General features: G+C 37.5%; 1 protein-coding gene across 1 annotated transcript in view; it reads right to left on the bottom strand.

Annotated features, from left to right (window-relative positions):
* RABGAP1 (RAB GTPase activating protein 1) overlaps positions 1 to 20,859 on the bottom strand; it is an 831,375-nt gene that overhangs the window by 119,716 nt on the left and 690,800 nt on the right. The window contains exon 15 of the mRNA XM_053696166.1: positions 3,368 to 3,511. Within this exon, the coding sequence (XP_053552141.1) occupies positions 3,368 to 3,511 (144 nt within the window). The remainder of the gene's footprint in view (positions 1 to 3,367; positions 3,512 to 20,859) is intronic.

Raw genomic sequence — 20,859 nt, 5'->3', positions numbered from 1 at the left:
TCAAACAGGGCCATTTAATGTGCCGCCAGCAGAGGGCAGTACAGCAATACAGTCAAACAGGGCGATTTAATGTGCCGCCAGCAGAGGGCAGTGCAGCAATACAGTCAAACAGGGCGATTTAATGTGCCGCCAGCAGAGGGCAGTGCAGCAATACAGTCAAACAGGGCCATTTAATGTGCCGCCAGCAGAGGGCAGTGCAGCAATACAGTCAAACAGGGCGATTTAATGTGCCGCCAGCAGAGGGCAGTGCAGCAATACAGTCAAACAGGGCGATTTAATGTGCCGCCAGCAGAGGGCAGTGCAGCAATACAGTCAAGCAGGGCGATTTCATGTGCCGCCAGCAGAGGGCAGTGCAGCAATACAGTCAAACAGGGCGATTTCATGTGCCGCCAGCAGAGGGCAGTGCAGCAATACAGTCAAACAGAGCGATTTAATGTGCCGCCAGCAGAGGGCAGTGCAGCAATACAGTCAAACAGGGCCATTTAATGTGCCGCCAGCAGAGGGCAGTGCAGCAATACAGTCAAACAGAGCGATTTAATGTGCCGCCAGCAGAGGGCAGTGCAGCAATACAGTCAAACAGGGCGATTTAATGTGCCGCCAGCAGAGGGCAGTGCGGCAATACAGTCAAGCAGGGCGATTTCATGTGCCGCCAGAGGGCAGTGCAGCAATACAGTCAAACAGGGCGATTTCATGTGCCGCCAGCAGAGGGCAGTGCAGCAATACAGTCAAACAGAGCGATTTAATGTGCCGCCAGCAGAGGGCAGTGCAGCAATACAGTCAAACAGGGCGATTTCATGTGCCGCCAGCAGAGGGCAGTGCAGCAATACAGTCAAACAGGGCCATTTAATGTGCCGCCAGCAGAGGGCAGTACAGCAATACAGTCAAAGCAGGGCGATTTAATGTGCCGCCAGCAGAGGGCAGTGCAGCAATACAGTCAAACAGGGCCATTTAATGTGCCGCCAGCAGAGGGCAGTGCAGCAATACAGTCAAACAGGGCCATTTAATGTGCCGCCAGCAGAGGGCAGTGCATCAATATAGTCAAACAGGGCGATTTCATGTGCCGCCAGCAGAGGGCAGTGCAGCAATACAGTCAAACAGGGCGATTCAATGTGCCGCCAGCAGAGGGCAGTGCAGCAATACAGTCAAACAGGGCGATTTAATGTGCCGCCAGCAGAGGGCAGTGCAGCAATACAGTCAAACAGGGCCATTTAATGTGCCGCCAGCAGAGGGCAGTGCAGCAATACAGTCAAACAGGGCCATTTAATGTGCCGCCAGCAGAGGGCAGTGCAGCAATACAGTCAAACAGGGCCATTTAATGTGCCGCCAGCAGAGGGCAGTGCAGCAATACAGTCAAACAGGGCCATTTAATGTGCCGCCAGCAGAGGGCAGTGCAGCAATACAGTCAAACAGGGCCATTTAATGTGCCGCCAGCAGAGGGCAGTGCAGCAATACAGTCAAGCAGGGCGATTTCATGTGCCGCCAGCAGAGGGCAGTGCAGCAATACAGTCAAACAGGGCGATTTAATGTGCCGCCAGCAGAGGGCAGTGCAGCAATACAGTCAAGCAGGGCGATTTCATGTGCCGCCAGCAGAGGGCAGTGCAGCAATACAGTCAAGCAGGGCGATTTCATGTGCCGCCAGCAGAAGGCAGTGCAGCAATACAGTCAAGCAGGGCGATTTAATGTGACGTAAAAGGGTTGCTCGATCTACAGAATTGCTTTCAGGCACTGCAAGTCATGTGATAAGCTGCTGCTTACAAGTGATACAAAGACTGAATGCTATTGGTTCATGTTTGTGGGTTATGACATAAGCCACCAAGTAATTATAAGAATTGTCTGCAGTCTTGCAGGAAGTAAGCGTTACAATTTTATAACTATATTAATTTTTAACTTGCTGCATTTGTTTTTCAAATTTCAAATGCTCTTCGCACTTTGTTTGTAGGAGCCAATACGGACTTGTTACTGGGGTAGGAAAATCTAGCTACTGTCATTGTGGTAGCAACCCTGGCATTGTTTTGTGTTATCTTATCACCTCTGCTGTGGACATTTAGTGACAGATAAAAATCACATTTTTATTATTATTTTGCTTTTCATTTTGGTCACTTCTAATCTAAGTCTTTGTACTATTGAGAGAATCCAATAAAAACAGAGATTGCTAAAGAGTATTCTGGTTTAGATATCAAGGGTCACAAAATAATTTGTCAATTAAAGGTCATAAAAACGCCTTGTACAGCTGGTGTTCTGTCAGATCAGCAAATTTATCAGCCTAGCAAACGGAAGTGACGTTCCGTCAGCAGTCTGATAAAAAATACATACCGCGCATGCGCTCCTCAGCGTAATCGCATTCTAAAGAGACTACGTCACATTCGCTGTTCTGATAGAACAACGGTATAGGAAAAAGGGAAGTGACTGCTGTAACATTCCGGTATGGGGACAATCAACTCCGATATAGGTGCAGAGCAGCGGTGACTATTTAAAAAACAACAGCAGCTTTATTTTGCTGTCTACAACGATCTTGCCGTTAAGTTTTAGGAACCGCTTCCCCCTCAGGGAATAATACGCACACGTTTGCTGTAAATGGTATTTAATAGCAAATGCTTCAGTCCCTTTGTTGCTGTTCTCACACTTGCTGTGCTGATGTCACTGCTGCTCTGCACCTATACGGGAGGGTGATTGTCCCAGCTGTCACTTCAGTTCGCTAGTCTCATGAATTCGCTGATCTGACAGAAAATGTGTAAAGATCGCTACGGTCATTATGTTAACAAGCGAAAGATTTATTCGATATGAAGAGAAACTATTATTTTGTAGTATTTTATCTTATCGCCTCTGCTAAGGCTTGTGATCACTGCAGTGTGCACATCCTGTGCTCAGATTATTTTTACCACACATAAACATTTAATAATACAATCCCAAAATGTTTCAAGTTTCTTTAAAAGGGAAAGTAAACTCAACATTAAACTTACATTTTAAACATCTTTTCAAGTTACTTCTATAATCAATTTTGCTTAGTTCTCTTGGTAGCCTTTGCTAAAGAGTAGTTCTAGGTGAGCTTAGGAGCGTGCACGTGTCTTTAGCCACCTGGCAGCAGTGTCTGCAACAATGTTCATAGCAATGTTATACATAGTTGCAAACACAGCTTCCATAGAAGCTCCTGAGCTCCTATGAGCCTACCTTGGTTTACTACTCAACAAAGGATACCACAAGAAAAAAGCAAATTGTTTAAAATGATATGCTGTACCTGAATCATGAAGTTTACATTTTGACTGTACTGTCCCCTTAACTACTTTATACATTTACAAACTGCACGTTTCTGCATGAGACGCCCCGCAGGTTGGTGCACTTTCTAGACTGCTCTGACATAGCAATTTACCTCGCACAGCAGCAAGTCGATAATATGGAAAACCATGTAGAGAGGGAATTTGGCGGTGAAGAGGGTGAGGAACCACTGGGATGCGTACATATGGGCTTCCAGGCTGATCTCCAGGAAGTGATTGTACAATTCAGGAATCCACTCCTATAGAGATAGGGACCATCACTGTTACTAACACAGAAAAGGAAGAGCTTATATATAAAGAGTGGCCAAGTCTCTAGTTGTTAGAGGATTCACTAATAAATGAGCTATACATAACAAACAACAAAGATCAATTGCTGAATTTTGCACAGTAAATATTGAAACAGAGTACAAGTGCTTCAAAAACTGTCACTTTACAGTAAAAATATCTATTAATTACAATAATTGTAAAACAGACTGATAATGCTGAAACTCTTCCATTCTGGCATGATGGAATGGTGAAAGGTCCACGAGATCCTTATCGATAAAACTATGTAATGTGCCAAATAAACTAGACTAAATGTTATCTTGACCATTGTGAAATCACAAGTTTATATAACTAACGTATTATTAATGTATTATAAAGAGAATTACCCACCTTATGTAGAAAGAAAAAGCATGATGCTTACCTTTTTAATTCATTTCCTTCAGGATGGTGAGAATCCACAAGTCCACCACATGTGGTCTATTCATTCCCTGGCCATCAGGAGGAGGCAAACCAATACCTACATTCTAGAGCTTTGGACCTCACTATTGTATTCTACGAACAGGGATTGAGTTTCAGTTGGTGCATGTAAATTGTATTGTCATACAGTACTGTGCGAAGGGATCATTTACATTACATGCTACTTTGAGAAGCATCGCCACCCACTGAAATGTATGGTACAACGTCTCTTGATGAAGCTGCCTTTAAACAGTACTGGGAGCAATTTGGAATATTTCACTGTCTTTTTTTAAATTGCGATGGTTCCCTTTTTAAAATCTTGTCGCCTTGTGCTACTTTTTATCATCAGGGCCTCAGGGAGACAAATATGGCAGAAGAAAGATGGAAAGACTTGGTAGTTTCCACATAAAACTTAAAAACACCAACATTTCAGATTGTGCAGGAACAACAATTTCCCAATTTATGGTCTCAGAAGAAGCCACCTGAGACAAGAATGAATCAATTAAATTCATACTGAAAGAGAAGCGCTCTACCAGGAACAAACAACAGCTCAGTAGCTTGTTCTACAGCAAGTTACAACCCAGAAGCATCCTCTTTTAGCCCAAATGTGCTTTTCACACAGGAGAACTTTCCCAAAGTATATCAGCCTGATTCCGCCTGGCAAAATCAGTCCAGCCCCAAAATACCAAGCAATCCTTTACTGAACAAGGAACATGGCAACTACAGATGATCATTTTGGCCTTATGTGGACCTCATCAGTGAGGTGCAGCTAAATAGTTCTAAGCACATTGGGCAAGTAGTCCTTATCTGGTTTCCCCCATCACCCTCAGGGACACTTCCCCAGGGTCATAATTCAAATGCATACTGAAAGAGAAGCGCTCGACTAACAACAGCTCAGTAGCTTGTTCTATGGCGAGTAACCACCCAGGAGCAGCCTCTTTTAGCCCTGCTTAACCCCTACCTGCCTGATACCTCATTGCTGGACTTTGCTTACCTGACTATTCTACTGGTTAACCCCTATCTGCCTGATTACACGTTGCTGGAACTTGGCTTATCTGACTATTCTACTGGTTAACCCCTATCTGCCTGATTACACGTTGCTGGAATTTGGCTTATCTGACTATTCTACTGGTTAACCCCTATCTGCCTGATTACACGTTGATGGAACTTGACTTATCTGACTATTCTACTGGTTAACCCCTATCTGCCTGATTACACGTTGATGGAACTTGGCTTATCTGACTATTCTACTGGTTAACCCCTGTCTGCCTGATTACACGTTGCTGGAACTTGGCTTATCTGACTATTCTACTGGTTAACCCCTGTCTGCCTGATTACACGTTGCTGGAACTTGGCTTATCTGACTATTCTACTGGTTAACCCCTATCTGCCTGATTACATGTTGCTGGAACTTGGCTTATCTGATTATTCTACTGGTTAACCCCTATCTGCCCGATTACACGTTGATGGACTTTGCTTGCTTGACTATTCTACTGGTTAACCCCTAACTGCCTGATTACACGTTGCTGGAACTTGGCTTATCTGACTATTCTACTGGTTAACCCCTATCTGCCTGATTACACGTTGCTGGAACTTGGCTTATCTGACTATTCTACTGGTTAACCCCTATCTGCCTGATTACATGTTGCTGGAACTTGGCTTATCTGATTATTCTACTGGTTAACCCCTAACTGCCTGATTACACGTTGCTGGAACTTTTCTTATCTGATTATTCTACTGGTTAACCCATAACTGCCTGATTACACGTTGCTGGAACTTGGCTTGCTTGATTATTCTACTGGTTAACCTCTACCTGCCTGATAACTCGTTGCTGGACTTTGCTTGCTTGACTATTCTACTGGTTAACCCCTAACTGCCTGATTACACGTTGCTGGAACTTGGCTTCTCTGATTATTCTACTGGTTAACCCATAACTGCCTGATTACACGTTGCTGGAACTTGGCTTGCTTGACTATTCTACTGGTTAACCTCTACCTGCCTGATAACTCGTTGCTGGACTTTGCTTGCTTGACTATTCTACTGGTTAACCCCCTAACTGCCTGATTACACGTTGCTGGACTTTGTTTGCTTGACTATTCTACTGGTTAACCCCAAACTGCCTGATTACACGTTGCCGGACATTGCTGGTCTGACGACTCTCTTGGATAATTCCTATCTGCTTGAAGTTTCATCGCCTGATCCTGCTGAGCCAACTCCCACCTTATTTCAGTGAGTACTTATTATACTGAAGCTGTCGTGGGGTCAGGTCCTGGTTTATACTCACAGTGCTAGGGTGTAATAACCTAATTCTAGCATTGGGGTCTGGCTCTGGACTTTTCCTATCCTGACACTCGGCAGTAGAAGGCAGTGAAAATATGCATTTACCTCCATGCCACCGTCCACTAACCGGCACTGCAATAAAGCAGTCTGCATTCAGTAGAAGGGCACATATGAAATGAAAGTAAAATTCTAAGGATCTATCCCAGGAGCAGCACACAGACACAGGGGATTGGCAGATAAACGCACATTTCACATGGGGAACGATATACAATGTCCGGCTGATGCCTTCAATCCTCTCTATCCAGGAAGAAGCAATCTGAGGGGACACATGGGTCTCGAATCAAATGACAAGCAGATAACAATAATTTAAAAGATCAACCTACTCCTACAGAGGCAAAAATGAAACTGAGTGTCTGTGATACGAGATAAGATAGAAGGGAAGTTCAAAGCTTTACAATGTTGGGGCTGGTTTGCCTCCTCCTGGTGGCCATAGAATGAATAGCCCACATCTAATGATCTTGTGGACTCTCAACATCCTTAAAAAACACACATTTTATTTATTGATAAATCTCTTAAAATCGTAAAAGTCCCAGTGCATGGGCTGGTCTGTTTTTCTGCATTACAGAGAAAAGACAATGCTGTAATGTGTTGGAGGATTTAATGTGAAGGGATTAAACACATAGAGGTCTATCACAATCCCTTAAAAAAGCCTTTCAAATGATTGACAAATATACTCATAGATTCTAATGGTGAACTTTGTGAAAAAATCATTAGATAAATGTTTCTTAAGGATTGTATTCTACCTCAAAGTTAAAGTCAGTCCCAGAGCTGCAATGCACTAGCTCTCAATAGTGTATTGCTGCTCCTGAGCCTACCTAGGTATGCTTTTCAACAAAGGATACCAAGAGAACTAAGCATATTTGATAATACTAGTAAAACCTCTTAAAATTGCATGGTCTGACTAAATCATAAAAGTTTAATACTGAAGTGAGATCAGGGATATGTGAGCAGTGATTGGTTAGATAATATTAATAAGCACAATATACAAGAAGACCAAAATAGGAAGCTGTGAGTTCATCACTAGTTGTGAGTAGGGCACTGGGGACCACAGTGGTCTTACAGATACCGTTTACAATATAACATGTAGCCGAGCTGTGGATTAACCATAAACCACAAGGATTCACTTGACTTTATACCAAAAGGATTCACATGACTTTATAGCACAAGGATTCACATGACTTTATAGCACAAGGATTCACCTTATACCACAAGTATTTACATGACTTTATAGCACAAGGATTCACATGACTTTATAGCACAAGGATTCACTTTATACCACAAGGTTTCACTTTATACCACAAGGATTTACATGTCTTTACACCACAAGGATTCACTTGACTTTATAGCACAAGGATTCACATGACTTTATAGCACAAGGATTCACATGACTTTATAGCACAAGGATTCACATGACTTTATAGCACAAGGATTCCCTTTATACCACAAGGATTCAATTTACTTTATATCAAAAGGATTCACATGACTTTATAGCACAAGGATTCACTTTATACCACAAGGATTCACTTGACTTTATAGCACAAGGATTCACATGACTTTATAGCACAAGGATTCACTTTATACTAAAAGGATTTGCTTGACTTTATAGCACAAGGATTCACATGACTTTATACCACAAGGATTCACTTTATACCACAATAATTTACATGACTTTATACCACAATGATTCACATGACTTTATAGCACAAGGATTCACATGACTTTTTAGCACAAGGATTCACATGACTTTATACCACAAGGATTCACTCGACTTTATACCACAAGGATTCACTCGACTTTATACCACAAGGATTCACTTGACTTTATAGCACAAGGATTTACTTGACTTTATATCACAAGGATTCCCTTTATACCACAAGGATTCCCTTTATACCACAAGGATTCCCTTTATACTGCAAGGATTTACATGACTTTATACCACAAGGATTTACATGACTTTATACCACAAGGATTTACTTGACTTTATATCACAAGGATTCCCTTTATACCACAAGGATTCACTAGACTTTATATCAAAAGGATTCACATGACTTTATAGCACAAGGATTCACTTTATACCACAAGGATTCACTTGACTTTATAGCACAAGGATTCACATGACTTTATAGCACAAGGATTCACTTTATACTAAAAGGATTTGCTTGACTTTATAGCACAAGGATTCACATGACTTTATACCACAAGGATTCACTTTATACAACAAGGATTTACATGACTTTATAGCACAAGGATTCACTTGACTTTATAGCACAAGGATTCACATGACTTAAGAGCACAAGGATTCACTTGACTTTATACCACAAGGATTCACTTTATACCACAAGGATTCACTTTATACCACAAGGATTTACATGACTTTATACCACAAGGATTCACTTAACTTTATACCACAAGGAACCACTTGACTATATACCACAAGGATTCACTTTATACTACAAGGATTCACTTTATACCACAAGGATTCACTTGACTTTATAACAAAAGGATTCACATGAATTTATAGCACAAGAATTCATATAAATTTATAGCATAAGGATTCACTTTATACCACAAGGATTCACTTTATACCACAAGGATTCACTTTATAAAAGGATTTACATGACGTTATACCACAAGGATTCACTTGACTTTATACCACAAGGATTCACTTTATACCACAAGGATTCACTTTATACAAGGATTTACATGACTTTATACCACAATGATTCACTTGACTTTATACCACAAGGATTCACTTTATACCACAAGGATTCACTCGACTTTATACCACAAGGATTCACTCGACTTTATACCACAAGGATTCACTCGACTTTATACCACAAGGATTCACTTGACTTTATACCACAAGGATTCACTTGACTTTATAGCACAAGGATTTACTTGACTTTATATCACAAGGATTCCCTTTATACCACAAGGATTCCCTTTATACTGCAAGGATTTACATGACTTTATACCACAAGGATTTACATGACTTTATACCACAAGGATTTACTTGACTTTATATCACAAGGATTCCCTTTATACCACAAGGATTCACTAGACTTTATATCAAAAGGATTCACATGACTTTATAGCACAAGGATTCACTTTATACCACAAGGATTCACTTGACTTTATAGCACAAGGATTCACATGACTTTATAGCACAAGGATTCACTTTATACTAAAAGGATTTGCTTGACTTTATAGCACAAGGATTCACATGACTTTATACCACAAGGATTCACTTTATACCACAAGGATTTACATGACTTTATACCACAAGGATTCACTTGACTTTATAGCACAAGGATTCACTTGACTTTATAGCACAAGAATTCACTTGACTTTATAGCACAAGGATTCACATGACTTAAGAGCACAAGGATTCACTTGACTTAAGAGCACAAGGATTCACTTTATACCACAAGGATTTACATGACTTTATACCACAAGGATTCACTTGACTATATACCACAAGGATTCACTTTATACTACAAGGATTCACTTTATACCACAAGGATTCACTTGACTTTATAACAAAAGGATTCACATGAATTTATAGCACAAGAATTCATATAAATTTATAGCATAAGGATTCACTTTATACCACAAGGATTCACTTTATACCACAAGGATTCACTTTATACCACAAGGATTCACTTTATAAAAGGATTTACATGACGTTATACCACAAGGATTCACAAGACTTTATACCACAAGGATTCACTTTATACCACAAGGATTTGCTTGACTATATACCACAAGGATTCACTTTATACCACAACTATTCACTTGACTTTATACCAAAATGATTCACATGACATAGCACAAGGATTCACATGACTTTATAGCACAAGGATTCACTTTATACCACAAGGATTCACATGACTTTATACCACAAGGATTCACTTGACTTTATACCCCAAGGATTCACTTTATACCACAAGGATTCAATTTATACCACAAGGATTCAATTTATACCACAAGGATTCAATTTATACCACAAGGATTCGTTGGACTTTATACCACAAGGATTCACTTGACTTTATACCACAAGGATTTGCTTGACTATATACCACAAGGATTCGCTTTATACCACAAGGATTAACTTTATACCACAAGGATTCACTTGACTTTATACCAAAAGGATTAATATGACTTTATAGCACAAGGATTCACATAAATTTATAGCATAAGGATTCACATGACTTTATAGCACAAGGATTCACTTTATACCACAAGGATTCACATGACTTTATACCCCAAGGATTCACATGACTTTATAGCACAAGGATTCACTTTATACCACAAGGATTCACATGACTTTATACCCCAAGGATTCACTTTATACCATAAGGATTCACATGACTTATAGCACAATGATTCACATGACTTTATAGCACAAGGATTCACATGACTTTATAGCACAAGGATTCACTTGACTAAATACCACAAGGATTCGCTTGACTAAATACCACAAGGATTCGCTTTATACCACAAAGATTCACTTTATACCACAAGGATTCACTTTATACCACAAGGATTCACATGACTTTATAGCACAAGGATTCACATAAATTTATAGCACAAGGATTCACATGACTTTATACCACAAGGATTCACTTGACTTTATACCCTAAGGATTCACTTTATACCACAAGGATTCAATTTATACCACAAGGATTCAATTTATACCACAAGGATTAGTTTGACTTTATACCACAAAGATTCACTTGACTTTATAGCACAAGGATTCACTTGACTTTATAGCACAAGGATTCACTTGACTTTATAGCACAAGGATTCACTTTATACCACAAGGATTCACATGACTTTATACCCCAATGATTCACTTTATACCACAAGGATTCACTTTAAAAGTTTATACCACAAGGATTCACTTTATACCACAATGATTCACTTGACTTTATACCACAATGATTCACTTGACTTTATACCAAAATCATTCACATGACTTTATAGCACAAGGATTCACATGACTTTATAGCACAAGGATTCACTTTACAGCACACGGATTCACATGACTTTATACCACAAGGATACACTTGACTTTATACCCCAAGGATTCACTTTATACCACAAGGATTCAATTTATACCACAAGGATTCGTTTGTCTTTATACCACAAGGATTCACTTGACTTTATACCACAAGGATTCGCTTGACTATATACCACAAGGATTCGCTTTATACCACAAGGATTCACTTTATACCACAAGGATTCACTTGACTTTATACCAAAAGGATTCACATGACTTTATAGCACAAGGATTCACATAAATTTATAGCATAAGGATTCACATGACTTTATAGCAAAAGGATTCACTTTATACCACAAGGATTCACATGACTTTATACCCCAAGGATTCACTTTATACCACAAGGATTCACATGACTTTATAGCACAAGGATTCACTTTATACCACAAGGATTCACATGACTTTATACCCCAAGGATTCACTTTATACCACAAGGATTCACATGACTTTATAGCACAAGGATTCACTTTATACCACAAGGATTCACATGACTTTATACCCCAATGATTCACTTTATACCAAAAGGATTCACATGACTTATAGCACAAGGATTCACGTTATACTAAAAGGATTTATTTGACTTTATAGCACAAGGATTCACATGACTTTATACCACAAGGATTCACTTTATACCACAAGAATTTACATGACTTTATACCACAATGATTCACATGACTTTTTAGCACAAGGATTCACATGACTTTATACCACAAGGATTCACTCGACTTTATACCACAAGGATTCACTCGACTTTATAGCACAAGGATTTACTTGACTTTATATCACAAGGATTCCCTTTATACCACAAGGATTCCCTTTATACCGCAAGGATTTACATGACTTTATACCACAAGGATTTACATGACTTTATACCACAAGGATTTACTTGACTTTATATCACAAGGATTCCCTTTATACCACAAGGATTCACTTGACTTTATATCAAAAGGATTCATGTGACTTTATAGCACAAGGATTCACTTTATACCACAAGGATTCACTTGACTTTATAGCACAAGGATTCACTTTATACTAAAAGGATTTGCTTGACTTTATAGCACAAGGATTCACATGACTTTATACCACAAGGATTCACTTTATACAACAAGGATTTACATGACTTTATACCACAAGGATTCACTTGACTTTATAGCACAAGGATTCACTTAACTTTATACCACAAGGAACCACTTGACTATATACCACAAGGATTCACTTTATACAACAAGGATTCACTTTATACCACAAGGATTCACTTGACTTTATAACAAAAGGATTCACATGAATTTATAGCACAAGAATTCATATAAATTTATAGCATAAGGATTCACTTTATACCACAAGGATTCACTTTATACCACAAGGATTCACTTTATAAAAGGATGTACATGACGTTATACCACAAGGATTCACTTGACTTTATACCACAAGGATTCACTTTATACCACAAGGATTCACTTTATACAAGGATTTACATGACTTTATACCACAAGGATTCACTTTATACCACAAGGATTCACTTTATACCACAACTATTTACTTGACTTTATACCAAAATGATTCACATGACATAGCACAAGGATTCACATAAATTTATAGCACAAGGATTCACATGACTTTATAGCACAAGGATTCACTTTATACCACAAGGATTCACATGACTTTATACCACAAGGATTCACTTGACTTTATACCCCAAGGATTCACTTTATACCACAAGGATTCAATTTATACCACAAGGATTCGTTGGACTTTATACCACAAGGATTCACTCGACTTTATACCACAAGGATTCACTCGACTTTATACCACAAGGATTCACTCGACTTTATACCACAAGGATTCACTTGACTTTATACCACAAGGATTCACTTGACTTTATAGCACAAGGATTTACTTGACTTTATATCACAAGGATTCCCTTTATACCACAAGGATTCCCTTTATACTGCAAGGATTTACATGACTTTATACCACAAGGATTTACATGACTTTATACCACAAGGATTTACTTGACTTTATATCACAAGGATTCCCTTTATACCACAAGGATTCACTAGACTTTATATCAAAAGGATTCACATGACTTTATAGCACAAGGATTCACTTTATACCACAAGGATTCACTTGACTTTATAGCACAAGGATTCACATGACTTTATAGCACAAGGATTCACTTTATACTAAAAGGATTTGCTTGACTTTATAGCACAAGGATTCACATGACTTTATACCACAAGGATTCACTTTATACCACAAGGATTTACATGACTTTATACCACAAGGATTCACTTGACTTTATAGCACAAGGATTCACTTGACTTTATAGCACAAGAATTCACTTGACTTTATAGCACAAGGATTCACATGACTTAAGAGCACAAGGATTCACTTGACTTAAGAGCACAAGGATTCACTTTATACCACAAGGATTTACATGACTTTATACCACAAGGATTCACTTGACTATATACCACAAGGATTCACTTTATACCACAAGGATTCACTTGACTTTATAACAAAAGGATTCACATGAATTTATAGCACAAGAATTCATATAAATTTATAGCATAAGGATTCACTTTATACCACAAGGATTCACTTTATACCACAAGGATTCACTTTATACCACAAGGATTCACTTTATAAAAGGATTTACATGACGTTATACCACAAGGATTCACAAGACTTTATACCACAAGGATTCACTTTATACCACAAGGATTTGCTTGACTATATACCACAAGGATTCACTTTATACCACAACTATTCACTTGACTTTATACCAAAATGATTCACATGACATAGCACAAGGATTCACATGACTTTATAGCACAAGGATTCACTTTATACCACAAGGATTCACATGACTTTATACCACAAGGATTCACTTGACTTTATACCCCAAGGATTCACTTTATACCACAAGGATTCAATTTATACCACAAGGATTCAATTTATACCACAAGGATTCAATTTATACCACAAGGATTCGTTGGACTTTATACCACAAGGATTCACTTGACTTTATACCACAAGGATTTGCTTGACTATATACCACAAGGATTCGCTTTATACCACAAGGATTAACTTTATACCACAAGGATTCACTTGACTTTATACCAAAAGGATTAATATGACTTTATAGCACAAGGATTCACATAAATTTATAGCATAAGGATTCACATGACTTTATAGCACAAGGATTCACTTTATACCACAAGGATTCACATGACTTTATACCCCAAGGATTCACATGACTTTATAGCACAAGGATTCACTTTATACCACAAGGATTCACATGACTTTATACCCCAAGGATTCACTTTATACCATAAGGATTCACATGACTTATAGCACAATGATTCACATGACTTTATAGCACAAGGATTCACATGACTTTATAGCACAAGGATTCACTTGACTAAATACCACAAGGATTCGCTTGACTAAATACCACAAGGATTCGCTTTATACCACAAAGATTCACTTTATACCACAAGGATTCACTTTATACCACAAGGATTCACATGACTTTATAGCACAAGGATTCACATAAATTTATAGCACAAGGATTCACATGACTTTATACCACAAGGATTCACTTGACTTTATACCCTAAGGATTCACTTTATACCACAAGGATTCAATTTATACCACAAGGATTCAATTTATACCACAAGGATTAGTTTGACTTTATACCACAAAGATTCACTTGACTTTATAGCACAAGGATTCACTTGACTTTATAGCACAAGGATTCACTTGACTTTATAGCACAAGGATTCACTTTATACCACAAGGATTCACATGACTTTATACCCCAATGATTCACTTTATACCACAAGGATTCACTTTAAAAGTTTATACCACAAGGATTCACTTTATACCACAATGATTCACTTGACTTTATACCACAATGATTCACTTGACTTTATACCAAAATCATTCACATGACTTTATAGCACAAGGATTCACATGACTTTATAGCACAAGGATTCACTTTACAGCACACGGATTCACATGACTTTATACCACAAGGATACACTTGACTTTATACCCCAAGGATTCACTTTATACCACAAGGATTCAATTTATACCACAAGGATTCGTTTGTCTTTATACCACAAGGATTCACTTGACTTTATACCACAAGGATTCGCTTGACTATATACCACAAGGATTCGCTTTATACCACAAGGATTCACTTTATACCACAAGGATTCACTTGACTTTATACCAAAAGGATTCACATGACTTTATAGCACAAGGATTCACATAAATTTATAGCATAAGGATTCACATGACTTTATAGCAAAAGGATTCACTTTATACCACAAGGATTCACATGACTTTATACCCCAAGGATTCACTTTATACCACAAGGATTCACATGACTTTATAGCACAAGGATTCACTTTATACCACAAGGATTCACATGACTTTATACCCCAAGGATTCACTTTATACCACAAGGATTCACATGACTTTATAGCACAAGGATTCACTTTATACCACAAGGATTCACATGACTTTATACCCCAATGATTCACTTTATACCAAAAGGATTCACATGACTTATAGCACAAGGATTCACGTTATACTAAAAGGATTTATTTGACTTTATAGCACAAGGATTCACATGACTTTATACCACAAGGATTCACTTTATACCACAAGAATTTACATGACTTTATACCACAATGATTCACATGACTTTTTAGCACAAGGATTCACATGACTTTATACCACAAGGATTCACTCGACTTTATACCACAAGGATTCACTCGACTTTATAGCACAAGGATTTACTTGACTTTATATCACAAGGATTCCCTTTATACCACAAGGATTCCCTTTATACCGCAAGGATTTACATGACTTTATACCACAAGGATTTACATGACTTTATACCACAAGGATTTACTTGACTTTATATCACAAGGATTCCCTTTATACCACAAGGATTCACTTGACTTTATATCAAAAGGATTCATGTGACTTTATAGCACAAGGATTCACTTTATACCACAAGGATTCACTTGACTTTATAGCACAAGGATTCACTTTATACTAAAAGGATTTGCTTGACTTTATAGCACAAGGATTCACATGACTTTATACCACAAGGATTCACTTTATACAACAAGGATTTACATGACTTTATACCACAAGGATTCACTTGACTTTATAGCACAAGGATTCACTTAACTTTATACCACAAGGAACCACTTGACTATATACCACAAGGATTCACTTTATACAACAAGGATTCACTTTATACCACAAGGATTCACTTGACTTTATAACAAAAGGATTCACATGAATTTATAGCACAAGAATTCATATAAATTTATAGCATAAGGATTCACTTTATACCACAAGGATTCACTTTATACCACAAGGATTCACTTTATAAAAGGATGTACATGACGTTATACCACAAGGATTCACTTGACTTTATACCACAAGGATTCACTTTATACCACAAGGATTCACTTTATACAAGGATTTACATGACTTTATACCACAAGGATTCACTTTATACCACAACTATTTACTTGACTTTATACCAAAATGATTCACATGACATAGCACAAGGATTCACATAAATTTATAGCACAAGGATTCACATGACTTTATAGCACAAGGATTCACTTTATACCACAAGGATTCACATGACTTTATACCACAAGGATTCACTTGACTTTATACCCCAAGGATTCACTTTATACCACAAGGATTCAATTTATACCACAAGGATTCAATTTATACCACAAGGATTCGTTTGACTTTAAACCACAAGGATTCACTTGACTTTATACCACAAGGATTCGCTTGACTATATACCACAAGGATTCGCTTTATACCACAAGGATTCGCTTTATACCACAAGGATTCACTTGACTTTATACCAAAAGGATTCACATGACTTTATAGCACAAGGATTCACTTTATACCACAAGGATTCACATGACTTTATACCCCAAGGATTCACTTTATACCACAAGGATTCACATGACTTTATAGCACAAGGATTCACTTTATACCACAAGGATTCACATGACTTTATACCCCAAGGATTCACTTTATACCATAAGGATTCACATGACTTATAGCACAAGGATTCACATGACTTTATAGCACAAGGATTCACATGACTTTATAGCACAAGGATTCACTTGACTAAATACCACAAGGATTCGCTTTATACCACAAAGATTCACTTTATACCACAAGGATTCACTTTATAACAAACGGATTCACATGACTTTATAGCACAAGGATTCACATAAATTTATAGCACAAGGATTCACATGACTTTATACCACAAGGATTCACTTGACTTTATACCCTAAGGACTCACTTTATACCACAAGGATTCAATTTATACCACAAGGATTAGTTTGACTTTATACCACAAAGATTCACTTGACTTTATACCACAAGGATTCACTTGACTTTATAGCAGAAGGATTCACTTTATACCACAAGGATTCACATGACTTTATACCCCAATGATTCACTTTATACCACAAGGATTCACTTGACTTTATACCACAAGGATTCACTTTAAAAGTTTATACCACAACGATTCACTTTATACCACAATAATTCACTTGACTTTATATCAAAAGGATTCACATGACTTTATAGCACAAGGATTCACTTTATACCACAAGGATTCACATGACTTTATACCCCAATGATTCACTTTATACCACAAGGATTCACTTGACTTTATACCACAAGGATTCACTTTATACCACAATGATTCACTTGACTTTATATCAAAAGGATTCACATGACTTTATAGCACAAGGATTCACTTTATACCACAAGGATTCACATGACTTTATACCCCAATGATTCACTTTATACCACAAGGATTCACTTGACTTTATACCACAAGGATTCACTTTAAAAGTTTATACCACAACGATTCACTTTATACCACAATGATTCACTTGACTTTATATCAAAAGGATTCACATGACTTTATAGCACAAGGATTCACTTTATACCACAAGGATTCACATGACTTTATACCCCAATGATTCACTTTATACCACAAGGATTCACTTGACTTTATACCACAAGGATTCACTTTATACCACAATGATTCACTTGACTTTATATCAAAAGGATTCACATGACTTTATAGCACAAGGATTCACTTTATACCACAAGGATTCACATGACTTTATACCCCAATGATTCACTTTATACCACAAGGATTCACTTGACTTTATACCACAAGGATTCACTTTAAAAGTTTATACCACAAGGATTCACTTTATACCAAAATGATTCACTTGACTTTATACCACAATGATTCACTTGACTTTATACCAAAATCATTCACATGACTTTATAGCACAAGGATTCACATGACTTTATAGCACAAGGATTCACTTTACAGCACACGGATTCACATGCCTTTATACCACAAGGATACACTTGACTTTATACCCCAAGGATTCACTTTATACCACAAGGATTCAATTTATACCACAAGGATTCGTTTGACTTTATACCACAAGGATTCACTTGACTTTATACCACAAGGATTCGCTTGACTATATACCACAAGGATTCGCTTTATACCACAAGGATTCACTTTATACCACAAGGATTCACTTGACTTTATACCAAAAGGATTCACATGACTTTATAGCACAAGGATTCACATAAATTTATAGCATAAGGATTCACATGACTTTATAGCAAAAGGATTCACTTTATACCACAAGGATTCACATGACTTTATACCCCAAGGATTCACTTTATACCACAAGGATTCACATGACTTTATAGCACAAGGATTCACTTTATACCACAAGGATTCACATGACTTTATACCCCAATGATTCACTTTATACCAAAAGGATTCACATGACTTATAGCACAAGGATTCACTTTATACTAAAAGGATTTATTTGACTTTATAGCACAAGGATTCACATGACTTTATACCACAAGGATTCACTTTATACCACAAGAATTTACATGACTTTATACCACAATGATTCACATGACTTTATAGCACAAGGATTCACATAACTTTTTAGCACAAGGATTCACATGACTTTATACCACAAGGTTTCACTCGACTTTATACCACAAGGATTCACTCGACTTTATACCACAAGGATTCACTCGACTTTATAGCACAAGGATTTACTTGACTTTATATCACAAGGATTCACCTTATACCACAAGTATTTACATGACTTTATAGCACAAGGATTCACAAGACTTTATAGCACAAGGATTCACATGACTTTATACCACAAGGATTCACTTTATACCACAAGAATTTACATGACTTTATACCACAATGATTCACATGACTTTATAGCACAAGGATTCACATAACTTTTTAGCACAAGGATTCACATGACTTTATACCACAAGGATTCACTCGACTTTATACCACAAGGATTCACTCGACTTTATACCACAAGGATTCACTCGACTTTATAGCACAAGGATTTACTTGACTTTATATCACAAGGATTCCCTTTATACCACAAGGATTCCCTTTATACCGCAAGGATTTACATGACTTTATACCACAAGGATTTACATGACTTTATACCACAAGGATTTACTTGACTTTATATCACAAGGATTCCCTTTATACCACAAGGATTCACTTGACTTTATATCAAAAGGATTCATGTGACTTTATAGCACAAGGATTCACTTTATACTAAAAGGATTTGCTTGACTTTATAGCACAAGGATTCACATGACTTTATACCACAAGGATTCACTTTATACAACAAGGATTTACATGACTTTATACCACAAGGATTCACTTGACTTTATAGCACAAGGATTCACTTAACTTTATACCACAAGGATTCACTTTATACAACAAGGATTCACTTTATACCACAAGGATTCACTTGACTTTATAACAAAAGGATTCACATGAATTTATAGCACAAGAATTCATATAAATTTATAGCATAAGGATTCACTTTATACCACAAGGATTCACTTTATACCACAAGGATTCACTTTATAAAAGGATTTACATGACGTTATACCACAAGGATTCACTTGACTTTATACCACAAGGATTCACTTTATACCACAAGGATTCACTTTATACAAGGATTTACATGACGTTATACCACAAGGATTCACTTGACTTTATACCACAAGGATTCACTTTATACCACAAGGATTCACTTTATACCACAACTATTTACTTGACTTTATACCAAAATGATTCACATGACATAGCACAAGGATTCACATAAATTTATAGCACAAGGATTCACATGACTTTATAGCACAAGGATTCACTTTATACCACAAGGATTCACTTTATACCACAAGGATTCACATGACTTTATACCACAAGGATTCACTTGACTTTATACCCCAAGGATTCACTTTATACCACAAGGATTCAATTTATACCACAAGGATTCAATTTATACCACAAGG

This window comes from Bombina bombina, chromosome 12, assembly GCF_027579735.1.
Source record: "Bombina bombina isolate aBomBom1 chromosome 12, aBomBom1.pri, whole genome shotgun sequence".
NCBI classification, from domain to species: domain Eukaryota; kingdom Metazoa; phylum Chordata; class Amphibia; order Anura; family Bombinatoridae; genus Bombina; species Bombina bombina.
The sequence above is the reverse complement of the archived record's forward strand: the minus strand, read 5'-3'. Positions and strand labels throughout refer to the sequence as shown.